Source organism: Halichoerus grypus, chromosome 11 (assembly GCF_964656455.1).
Source record: "Halichoerus grypus chromosome 11, mHalGry1.hap1.1, whole genome shotgun sequence".
Classification (NCBI taxonomy): domain Eukaryota; kingdom Metazoa; phylum Chordata; class Mammalia; order Carnivora; family Phocidae; genus Halichoerus; species Halichoerus grypus.
In genome coordinates this window covers 104,532,259-104,544,574 of record NC_135722.1, presented here as the reverse complement: position 1 = coordinate 104,544,574, position 12,316 = coordinate 104,532,259, and the positions used below count along the sequence as shown (strand labels likewise).

The window sequence follows — 12,316 nt, the reverse complement described above, 5'->3', positions numbered from 1 at the left end:
GGTCTCCCCTGAAGACAGAGATTTTTTAAAAATTAGTAATTGCAGTTAATAAACATGGAGAAGTAGCCTTTTTTCCTTTCCTTTTTTTTTTTTTTTTAATCATGACCTCCTGACTCTGGGCCAGAATGTACAATTGTGGGAAGACAGGAGGTAGAAGAGCCCAAGTGGGAAGAAGGGATGGTGGAGAGAGAACTTTTATCGTTAATCAAAATAGGAACGCCAGCACCTTTAAAAAAACAAAACCAACCAAAACCCCTCTGAACAAGTCCGAGTTACAAAGTGCTGAAGAACATGCCCACAGAAGACAAGGAGCGTTCCTCCAGTTAGCCTTGCTCCGTCCGGGGCAGCTCTCCCCTCTGCTTCCATCTGAGCCCGTCCTCACGCAGTCCACCCCGTGGGGATGCCGCACTTGTTGCCACGTGTTTCCTGGGAAAGGACCCGAAACAGGGCAGGTCACGTCTGTAGTGACAGTACTTCCTCCACTGTGTCCTCGGTGACCCTGCCGCATCGTAAGACTCTTCCCCGCCACCTCAGGGGCCTCCCCTAGTGCTCCTCAGACTCTCCCCCATCACCTCCACTTGTCGGAAAACAGAAGAACAAAATAAACGGGCTTTGGCGGGGGGCGGACGCGGGCGCCCCTGACCCCACACTGCTGACTCTGGGCCAGAATGCTGCGTGGTCAGAACGGCGTAATGAAAAACGTCACTGAGCAAATGGATGTTTATTCTGTTAAAGTTTTAAACCGTTTTTAATGACTTTGGGGGCTATGTTTAAAGCCGTTATTATCGCAATCCTCAGGGAAAAATATTGGGAATTCAAAATGCGTTCTGTCTACAAGCTGTAAATCATAATCCCTAATGAAATGAGGGCATAAGTCCAGTTCCTGTCATAAAAGCTCACGTTGTATGCACATTGCCCCGTGTGTTACGTCTGTACTTACTCGTGAAATTCTGCCCCGATCGTCCTTGCAGATCAAGAAATTCTGCGGAAATTAGAGAAGGAGAAGATCCTGGTGTTCACACCATCCCGACGAGTGCAGGGCAGGCGGGTGGTGTGCTATGATGACCGGTTCATCGTGAAGCTGGCTTTTGAGTCAGATGGGATCATTGTATCCAACGACAACTACAGGGACCTGGCAAACGAGAAACCGGAGTGGAAGAAGTTCATAGATGAGCGATTGTTAATGTACTCCTTTGTCAATGACAAGTAAGTGAACCCATTCACTGATGGGGCGGCGGGGGGGGGGGGGGTCCTGCTTCCCTGCACACGGAGCCCTCGCTGCGCCTGCCACAGGCCAGACCCAAGTCACGTCTCTTCCCACAGCCCCACAGCCTACTTCCCTCTGATCCCCGGGCCGGGGCGGGGGAGGTGGGTGAGGGACAGGCCCCTGCGCTGTAGGACGCGAACATGGCACATCTGTCAGAACGAACAGGGACGGTTCTGGAACATATCGACCCCCCAAAACACTGCCTTTCAAAGTCTACCTAGAGCCTTGATCGCTTAGATCTATTTTTAAAATACATGATTTTTGTAAATATTATACCAATGGTAAGACTCCAGTCATGATTAAGTTGATAAATGGGCAGAGAACAATAAAAAGCAGGTCTCCTGAGAAATAAGTGTATTTCCAAAATGGGGGGAAGTTCACCTGTTGATAATCAAAAATGTGAACTAAATTTACAAAGAACATATTTTTTCACCCATTTAATTCACAAAAATATTTTTGCATGTGCTTTGTGCTGTTAAAGATACAGTGAAACTGCTCACACAGTTTCGCGTGGGTTAACAGAAGCCTTGGAAATACGTATACCCTCTCAGGCCCATCATCTCCTTTCTGGGAATATATAGTCTGAGGAGAAAAAGACCAGATATGTTCATTTCTGTATTTTTTATAATTGCAAGAATTCAGAGGCAGCTGAAGGTACAACAGAGAAATCGGTTAAGCCGCTCTGCATCTAGCAGAATATTCTTCAGCTCTTCAGCATTATGAGTATAAAGGCTATTGAGGAACATGGAAATTTGTTAGAAAGACAAAACAAAATTATATTTGTGTTGGGAAATGTGTATGCATACAGAAACGACTAAAATGCAACACATAAATGGAAAATAGTTGTATTAAGATCATAGGATTGAGTGACACTTCTTAATGTTGCCACATTGTTTTAACAAATAGTAAACACTGTATTTGCTAAGTGTTCTTAGCCACGTTGACACTCCCTTAACATTGTTCACATTTCATGGGTAACTGCTTGGCCCATTTCAAGTTCCAGCATTGACATAACAAGTAGCAGAGCTCTTCAGTTGTAACTTCTTCCTGTTGTGCTATGCATGCCGTGAACTCTTGCATCCGGGAGATTTTTTCCATCTCTCTGCTGAGGCGCAAAGAGAGTGGGCTGTGGCGTTCGATGTGGAATCTCAACTGTGCAGTGTGAACTCAGATCAAAGTCACTTAATTAGGAAAGTGTATTAATCTGCAAAAATTAATACCTGAAGGGCCCACTGTCAGGAAGAAAGGAGAGGAGGGGGTATGCATGTTCCCAGGCCGGGAGCGGGGTTGGTCCGTTGTCCGTGTTCCTGTCCACTGCTCCTCGCTTCCCCGGCCTCTATACTTGACAAGATCGAGGCTCACGGAGTCCCCCTAAAATGGCATTGTGTTGTTTTCTGAAGTCCTTACAAAATCCCAAGACTGACAGGAAGAAAGAATTCATGAGAACGTGCAAGGCTCAAAACTTACTTGACTTAAAACCAATACAAGTTCGTCTTGACACATTCTACTTTTGTGTTCATTAAGAAAATTCTGTGTACTGAGATTTTTTACCCCATAAACACTGAGTCAAAATACTTGATTAAAAATGTTTTAAAGACCTTAGAGTGAATCAGTCTCTACCTTCTGTCTTCAGAATTAAATGATCAGCCTCCTACATCACTTTGTATTCTGTCCCTGACAGGTTCATGCCCCCTGATGACCCTCTTGGCAGACACGGCCCAAGCCTGGATAATTTTCTGAGGAAGAAACCTATTGTTCCTGAACACAAAAAGCAGCCTTGTCCATACGGTAACTTTCCTTGTAACTATTTAACATATGCCTTCAGAACACAGTCTGTTGTTAAACTTTTGGTAATAAAAATAAACATGTTATATTTTGGATGGCATAGTATGTGGTTCTTTGAATTGTAATTAAACATCTTAGCCGTGGAAAAAAAAGTAATTATTTTTACCTAGTCGAGTTCCATGCAAATGCATTTCCCAGAGTTAAAACATGGGTTCCAAAAACTCTGCTTAATCAGGCAGGTACAAACGTGGAGTTCTGACATCGAGCTACACCTCAGATGGGCAGGGGTTTAGCACGTTACCGCGGTACGTTTTGCTCTTCAGAACAGAAGGTCCTGATTGTGAAGCCAGACTGGAAGAGGATGGGCAGGGAGGAGTTGAGGACACAGGGTATGGTATTAACCCAAACCTCTGGAGGTGACTTAATCACCCAGCCAGTGTGTCGGTCACTCTAGAGAGGACCGAAGCGGGGAGGACTGCAAGGGAGCAGGTCTCCAGAGGAAGGGACGGAGGAGCGACTTAGCTTACCTTCCATTTCTGCCTTTGTTTCTCTCACAAGTTAAAACCCTGAGCTGCCAGGGCCTGGTGGAACGCTCCTTTGCCTAATGAATGTTCCTCTTCGTAGGAAAGAAGTGTACCTATGGACACAAGTGCAAATATTACCATCCCGAGAGGGGCAGTCAGCCGCAGCGGTCGGTGGCCGATGAGCTTCGTGCCATGTCTAGAAACACCGCGGCCAAAACCGCCAACGAAGGCGGACTGGTGAAGAGCAACAGCGTTCCCTGCAGCACGAAAGCGGACAGCACTTCCGACGTCAAACGAGGTGCTCCAAAGAGGCAATCGGACCCAAGCATAAGGACCCAAGTCTACCAAGACCTAGAGGAAAAGCTTCCCACCAAAAACAAATTGGAAACCAGGTCTGTACCCTCTTTAGTTAGTATCCCGGCTACTTCTACTGCAAAACCCCAAAGCACTACATCTCTAAGCAATGGCCTTCCATCTGGAGTTCACTTCCCACCTCAGGATCAAAGACCACAGGGACAATATCCTCCAATGGTGATGGCAACCAAAAATCATGGAACGCCAATGCCTTACGAACAGTATCCCAAATGCGACTCGCCTGTTGACATCGGATACTACTCCATGTTGAATGCATATTCCAATCTGAGTATCTCAGGCCCACGCAGTCCTGAAAGGCGTTTCTCCCTGGACACAGATTACAGGATCAGCTCCGTAGCTTCTGACTGCAGCAGTGAAGGGAGCGTGAGCTGTGGGAGCAGTGACTCCTACGTGGGGTACAACGACCGGTCCTACGTCAGTTCCCCCGACCCGCAGCTGGAAGAGAATCTCAAGTGCCAACACTTGCGCCCGCACAGCCGCCTTAACTCCCAGCCCTTCCTGCAGAATTTCCACGACCCCTTAGCTAGAGTGCAAAGCTACAGTCACGAAGAACCAAAGTACCATCACAAGCCTCCTCTGCCACACCTGGCCGTGCACCTGCAGCACGCGGCCGTGGGGGCCCGGTCCAGCTGCCCCGGCGAGTACCCCTCCCCTCCGAGTTCCGCGCACCCCAAGGCGCCCCACCTGGGCCGCTCCCTCGTGGCCACGCGGCTAGACAGCATTTCGGACTCCCGGCTGTACGACAGCTCTCCTTCCCGACCGAGAAAGCCTTACTCCCCCCAGGAAGGGCTGGGCAGCTGGGATCGGCAGAGCTACGGCGTGGACGCGTACGGCTACCGGCAGACTTACTCCCTGCCCGACAGCTCCTCGCAGCCCTGCTACGAGCACTTCACCTTCCAGAGCCTGCCCGAGCAGCACGAGCCGGCCTGGCGCGTGCCCTACTGCGGCCTGGCGCCCGACCCCCCGAGGTACCAGGACAGCCGAGAGAAGATTTACATCAACCTGTGCAACATCTTCCCCCCCGACCTTGTGCGAACTGTCATGAAAAGGAACCCTCACATGACAGACGCCCAGCAGCTCGCCGCGGCCATCCTAGTGGAGAAGTCCCAGCTGGGCTATTGAGAGATGATGCATCTTTGTGGTGTTTAGTAGTTTTTTGTTCAGCTCAAATGCTGAGGGAGGTTTGCTACAATAGCACACGTGATCTCCTTCCCGGCAAGGAGGTTATCTAGTATCCATTTATGTGAAATACTGTATCATGGAATCTGTATGTATAGCCCCACGTAGTGGAAGTATCACGGGATTGCTTTACATTCAAACTTTTTTTTAAACATTTCCTTTTTAAAGCTCTCTCCTTGGCTGGAAATTTTTCCAGTTTGATTTATTAGATGTCTCTGTGATCTTTGATATTAATCTTTGGTGCATCAGGGGTTTATATGCAGCACTTTTTATCCTTGTTTCGTGTTTTATTAACTTGGTGTTTGTCTATCGATTGCAAGCAATTACAATACTTTCAGAATGTCGAACATTTGACTAGACCCTAGCCGACTATTTTTGCAAGCCAAGCTTAATTGGAATCTTTTACAGCTTTTTAAGTTATTTTTATTTGGGGAAGGTGGGCTTCTTTGTGCTATAATCATTATTTATAGAAACAAAGATATACTACGGCACTGACTTTATATTTTAAACAAAATGTAAGTTACCAGTTTATATGGAAATGGGTAACAGTCTATATTAGAATGATTTACAATATGGCACTTTTCATTGTTTTATTTTTGTTCAGATTTTTTTTTCTGTTAAGTAATTAATTTAATACGGTTGACTTAAAGGAAAGCAGATGCAATCAATGGAAAAATTGTTTCCATTTTTTTTTTTTTTTTTTTAACGAGTAAGGCAAAAGCCGTAACTATTCCAGTTTAGAGCTTTGTTATCCAGCTATGATGTGCTTCTAGACGGTAGAAAATGGAATTGAATTCCCAGATTCTCGTTAACCTGTATTTTTAATGTGTTCGTCCTTCTTGTTTCGGGGCACAACAATACTGGATAAAAGAACCCTTTCACAGTACTTGCCTGTTTTTAATGAATCTAATTATTCTCAATGCAACTTTTATATTTAATATACTCTTTAGCTTTCCTGCTATTTATCAAGGCTGGCCTGAGGTGGGTGTATGTGTTGAGGATATGCAAAATTTATCGATACTGCACTATAGGAATGGTGGTGGTGGAGGTGTTGTAAGTGGTAACTTAAAAATGTTTGTAAGATACTGTATATTTTCCATTTTCCTGAAGGTAGTTTTTTGGGGGGCCTGTTATATTATTAAGGCCAGATTCTTGCCACAAATAGTGTAGTTTTAGCTACAGACTAAAGTCTGTTCTAGTATTAGTAAGGGATATTTCTGGTTTCAGAGTCATGGGTTTTGCTAGATGCGAATTCATCTTTGCTCAGCAGACAGACCTCGCATTGAGGGGCAGTCGGGTGCCTCACATGACTTCACTGTTGCCTCCAGGCTCCGAATTTCACTTCGTGCGACAGACCCCTCCTGATCTGTGTCTGTCGTCTGCCTCGATGCCCGGGGTATTCCGACCATTCTCCATGCTGCAGTTTGAAGGAAAGCCCTGAAAAGCCAGAAAGTACCTTTTACTGTTGATACAAATTGTATCTTTTTAACTATAAGAACTATTTTGATTTGTAGATCTAGTGAAAACACAAATGTGTAACTATGATTAGACTTTTGGGCAACATTTTATCCCTTATTTAAATACAAAATTTTAAAGTAAAATTGAGGTCTAGGATAGGGTAGAAGATAAAAGTAACAATTTAGGTAAGTAAAAGTGTCTGTCTTAGTTTTATAGAATATATTAAAATATATTAAATACATTTATTGGCATTTTCTTTCTCCTAAAACTTATCTAGCGAGAACTTAAAAATAAAGGTAAAATGCTGCCTGAAAATAATGTCCAAGCACCTTTGACTAGGATAACATTTTCACTACTTGTGTGACACTGTGTGTTGCATGAAGTAGGATTTGGGTATACAGTAAATGCTTCTAAAAGGCATTGTGCATATTGACATATCCAATAATCTGAACCGTGTTCAGCAAACTTAATTCAGGAAAGTGGTGTTCTACACAATTATTGCTGTTGTTGTTGAGGTGAGTGTGGCCCTCCTCTGTGCCCAGAAACCACGCACACGGTGCCACGCAAACCATCCTGAGTGATGTGTGGGTGCGACCCTGCTCACTTCGTGAATCTCTTCTCCCTGATTTCGTCCGTCACTCTCAGTAGAACAAGTTTAAGTGTAGAAGTAAACTAGTGCCAAAAATAGGGTTACAGATGTGGAGTACTGTTTATTTTAGTCATGTTCTAAGCCTTTTTTTTTTTTTTTTTAGTATGAAATCCTTTTTAAATTGTAGGTTTTGCTCCCGTTTTCTTCATGTTAGCATTTTCACTATCTGAAGACTCCGCCAAACTTTAATCGATTTCAGGAAGATCTTCAGTGACTTGTGTATCGTACTTTCAGTCTGAGCTTCTCGTGTTTTTAGCTAACTGTTTGTCATTGCTTCGTGGGTTTTAAACCATGGAAAGAGTGTAGCTCGCCACTGCCTGTCCTGAAGTGAATAGCTCTAAACTGCTCGCACTGAAAGCCTGCAGTAGAATGACCTGTGAGTGAAGAAGTACCAGTTTTCTTAGGTCAGGAGAACAATGTGTCCCCTCCCCCCGCTTTTTTTTTTTCAAGCACCCATGTTGCTTTCAGAGCTTAAGAATGAGAGATTTGGAAGATTTTAGATACAGCAAATTCTTAATTCTCTCAAGCAATAAGTAAAAGGATCCATCACTAAATTAAATCCATAGCTGATCCCAGCCTTCATTGCAGCCAAAACTTTCACCTTAACCCTATCTTTTACCAGATTTGCTAGCAGATAACTGGAGAGGGAGGTGTTTGTTAGCAGAGAAACTGCCCAGAGCGGTCACCTGCTAGAAGAGAGAGAATTCCGATTGGAGCATTCGGCCCCTGACAGTCGGCTGTACTTTACCCAGTAATTAGCCGGGTCACGGTCTCGGTGTCTCAGTAGAGAGGGAGCGGCATCCAGCTGGCCGAGCCCCGGCCCTCACGGCTTCCTCCCTGCACGTGATGCGTCCGTTTTCCGTCCGTTTACGATCTCTGTATCCTGATAGAGTTTGTCATTGACCTCAACATTTGAAAGAAACGCACCCAGTATCAGATGTGTGATACTGGTAGAAACTTGAACTTTGTGCTTTTATGAAATTTCCTTTATGAGAATATGTAATATAACTTTAAAAAAAAGAGCATTTTTATATGTATATATACATCCACGCCTACATACTTGTCATGAAAGTATTAAAAACGGGAGAGGGTGTTACGCTGTCGGTCTGACCTTCCCCTCACCGAACTACGCCTGAGTTGTGGAGGACCAAGCCTGCAGCCCGGTGACCAACGAGGAGGTTTTAGAACCACTTGAACGGAAAGCAACTCTTCAGTGGTTTTATTCCTGGTATTTTTAAAGAGTTATTTTGATAATTTTAATAGAATGTGTAATTTTAAAACACAAAAAACTTAAAGTAGTATTGATTATACAGATAATTATTTAACATGTCTTTTACGGATGTATCCATGTATATGGACAGTAATATATTTATGAAACAAATATACTTTGATTATGTTGTAGCTCTTAGTTTGTGATAGGTTAGATAGGGCTCTGGATATGTATGTGTGTGTGTGTGTTTTGAAAACTCTCGAGCTGTTTTTCCCCCGATTTAATGGCACTGACCCTAAGGTATATTTGTTTTCGTTCTCATTTTTGCTATCCAACTGACTTACTCAAGATGAGCTAGTTCCTAGGTATACACCCACAAATACAACGAAGTGTAAAATCCATGAACTACACACGTGCATTAGCGTCAGAGAAAGTGAGTTAATCCAAGCTAGAGAAGCACGCCTTATTTCAGATCGGCCTGGGAAACTCCCTAGGGCCGGGACTGACCAACTTTTTCGGTCAAGGATCAGGCAGGAACTCATCCAGGCCTTGAGAGTCATCTGGTCTCTCTAAACTGCTCATCTCGGCTCGTACAACACAAACGCAGCGCAGATGAGAAAGTAAATGAGCAGTGTGGCCGTGGGGCAGTAAAACCTTCCTTAGCAGCGGCCTGGCTGGGCTGGTGGGCGGTGTTCGCGCCTCCCTGGCCCTGAGGGAGAAAACCCAGGATTATTAAGCCGGAAGTCCTGATACATGTTAACGTAAGAAATAAGAACTGTGTCAGTTGACATTCAAAGACAGTGTTATTACTGATGGCCTTCCAAAGAGGATTGCAAGACGGTCCTATTAAAGCATCCGAATTTCCTTGTTTATTCTGTCTTATCCATTACTTATTAGAGATACTTCTCAGTGTTAAACCGCACTCACAAAAAAGCATTCTGACAACAGATGTTTTAATAAGTATTGAAATTTTTTCATGAACTTTGTATTTCTCTTGACAAATGGGAATACCTTACCTGCATTTAGTTTTTTATGGGCCTCACGGACCAAAAATTCTGTTGTATTTTGAAAATTAGCATGTAATTAGCCACAAAATATTTTAAAGACTGCATTTGTCAGTTACATCTTTCTGCTGGTTTTTTGACTTCTAAAAAATGACAGATGTGCCCTTCTTTAAAAATGGTTTTAAAGGAGATAAATATATTGTAATTTCACATACTATAGCTTTATTCTGTAAGATTAAAAATTGTGACTAGTGTAATTGTAGCTATAATGTGCATTTGCTGTATTGTGACTCTTTTAAGAAACCAAGCGTATCCCGGCTTTCTCTGTCCAAACCTTTAGTATAGATCTTGTGAGACACCTTAGGACTGTCCTTGGTGAATGATATTCTTGATCATGTGTGATTTTAAATTCATTGAAACTACACACTGTTGAGCGTGTTCATTCACAGTGCTTTATAAACTGTGTTAACATTATAACATTATTTCTGTAAGAACATTAAATAGTTGTGAACATTACCATCCCCTTCAGTTATACTTTTAAAGTTGGAATACAACTCTAGCTTTTTAACAGTGTTTACAGCTTAAAATGGTTTTTTTTTTTCTTTAACGCCATCTGTTAACCTGCTCTTTGTTACAGCCACAGTTATGTGTGAGGAGTAGCTTTTTCCCGATGGTCCCTAGTCTTGAGATTTAAAAACAATTTAAGGTTTTGACCATTTGGCAGTTAAAACTTTTTTGAAAAGTCTGTCCATCTATTAATTTAGTTTGATAAAATTTGTAAAACTTCACTTTTAAACCATGTACCAAATCTGCCAAGTGTCTGTATAAAATATTTCGGTTGAATAACAAATTGTTGTCCATTAAAGCTTTTGACCCCTCTCTCACTTAAAGCAGTTTATGTCTCAAGGGAAAAAAAAAAACATTGAAAAGCAATGGCTTGTTTTTATATAGTATATGTTTTAGATTTTCTTTGGTTTTTTGAAATTATAGGTTTTCTACATAATACAGAATACCCACAAACAGACAAACTTCCTCAGAGACATAAACCCAGCGCTGCTAGTGAACCAGATGACTGATGTCATCATTTCCTGTTAGGTTGTTCCCCCACTCCCACCCCCCGGACCCTAGTCCTATGCTGATGGAATTTCCAATTTGGTTCCTCAAATTTTTTTATAGGAAAATAAGGTACAGAATGTTTAGAACAACCATCTGACAAACTGATGTGATTCTATTTATCCTCTGTTCTCTGTATTTCTGTAATGGAATTTTTACAACTCCAAAAAGCAGTATTTTAGACTTAACTGGAAATCCATATCAGAACAGTGATGTGAATCTGCCACTGAGAAAAAAAATTAAAATTTTCATTTTTTTTTTTTTTATGGTGGTTTGTTTTTGTGTCATGAAGCAATTGACCTCCTGCAGCAGCAGAGATGCTAAATAATCAAGCGCACCTTTCTCGAGTCCCGCGGCTTGTCCACATCCAGTGGTTAAGAACATAGGACATGCACATGTTCATTACCACCGTGTTAGAGCCCTCATTAACTCATATGAAAATTGGAATTAAAAGCCAAAGACAGCTAGTCATTCCTTACTATCCTAATAATTTCCCACCGGTGATTAACCTAAGCTGCTTAGGGCTTTCTGCATCATCTCGTGACCTGACGAGTTCTCGTGTGTGGACTTGTTCCCTGCACCCTTCCTGGCACGAATCAAGCTTAGAATCCCACTAACGCCCACTCTAAGTAGGTTCACTTCCCTTATTTTATACCCACTGGGAATTGAAAATAATCTATTTCGTATGTAGTCACAAATCCAAAATGGCCTAATCTAACATACTCATGTTCTATGTCCGTGTCTAAGAAATTTCCAGATCAGAGAGGGGGTTTTCTTTTCCTCCATTGTTTTTCAGGTTTTCATTTTGCTTCTTGGTTTTTTGGGTTTTGTTTTTGTTTTTGTTTTTACTAACATCATTTGTCAGGTGTTTTCTTTCCGCCCCTCCCCCCTCACCTTAAGCTCTTTACCTGAGATCTGGATTGAGGTGATTTATCTCCTCTCTGGCCCCAGAATGAATGGTGATGTTCAGCTGTCGTTGGCAGAGAACGCCGCACATTCCAAGTCCGGGTGAGGCAGGAGGGTGGGACTGAGCACCTAGGGAGGCCACCCCATGGGTTCGTGCTCCTAGTGTACTCCTCCCCTAGCTCGTTCCTTCGTCTGCAGAGAAAGGATTCACACATCCTGATGAATCAAGCAATGCTGGGGAAAGCGAGAGGTGAAGCAGCAACTCAAATGCTGAGTTTATTCACAACAAAATACCTGTCACTGGGTCTCTCGTTAGTTGAACATACATACTCATCAGCACTTGTGCCTCAGCCTCAGATGCTGTTTTAAAGATTTGTTAATTTTTAGAGAAAGAGAGAGAGCAAGCAGGGGGAGAGGCAGAGGGTGAGGGAGAGAGAACCTTAAGCAGACTCCACACCCAGCACGGAGCCCGATGTGGGGCTCGATCCCAGGACCCTGAGATCATGACCTGAGCCGGAATCAAGAGTCGGACGCTTCACCGACTGAGCCACCCAGGTGCCCCTTGGCTTTAAGATTTCCAAAGCAACCTTTTAAAAAATGCATTCCTTGCTCTGTGCAACCCTCAGGCCTGGCGTTGGAGTACGGCCCCTGGAGGCTGAGTCCCACTGCACACCCCCTATGTGCAGAGATGGGCAGACTACGGAATGGAGAGAACCACCGCCTCATCGGCCAGGTTGTCAGGACTGAGTTAGACCCTCTGCACAGGCAGCTCCATGAGTTCACCTAGTCATGCTTCTGTAAATGCTAGGCATGCAAATACATTGTCATTTTCGGATATTCCCCTTA

General features: G+C 43.4%; 1 protein-coding gene across 2 annotated transcripts in view; it reads left to right on the top strand.

Annotated features, from left to right (window-relative positions):
* ZC3H12C (zinc finger CCCH-type containing 12C) overlaps positions 1-10,335 on the top strand; it is a 74,076-nt gene extending 63,741 nt beyond the window's left edge. For both annotated transcript variants that reach the window (XM_036106892.2, XM_036106891.2), the window contains exons 4-6: positions 972-1,206; positions 2,949-3,055; positions 3,677-10,335. In XM_036106892.2, coding sequence (XP_035962785.2) covers positions 972-1,206; positions 2,949-3,055; positions 3,677-5,073 — 1,739 coding nt within the window. In that variant the 3' untranslated portion in view covers positions 5,074-10,335. The remainder of the gene's footprint in view (positions 1-971; positions 1,207-2,948; positions 3,056-3,676) is intronic.
* The last annotated feature ends 1,981 nt before the right edge of the window (positions 10,336-12,316 follow it).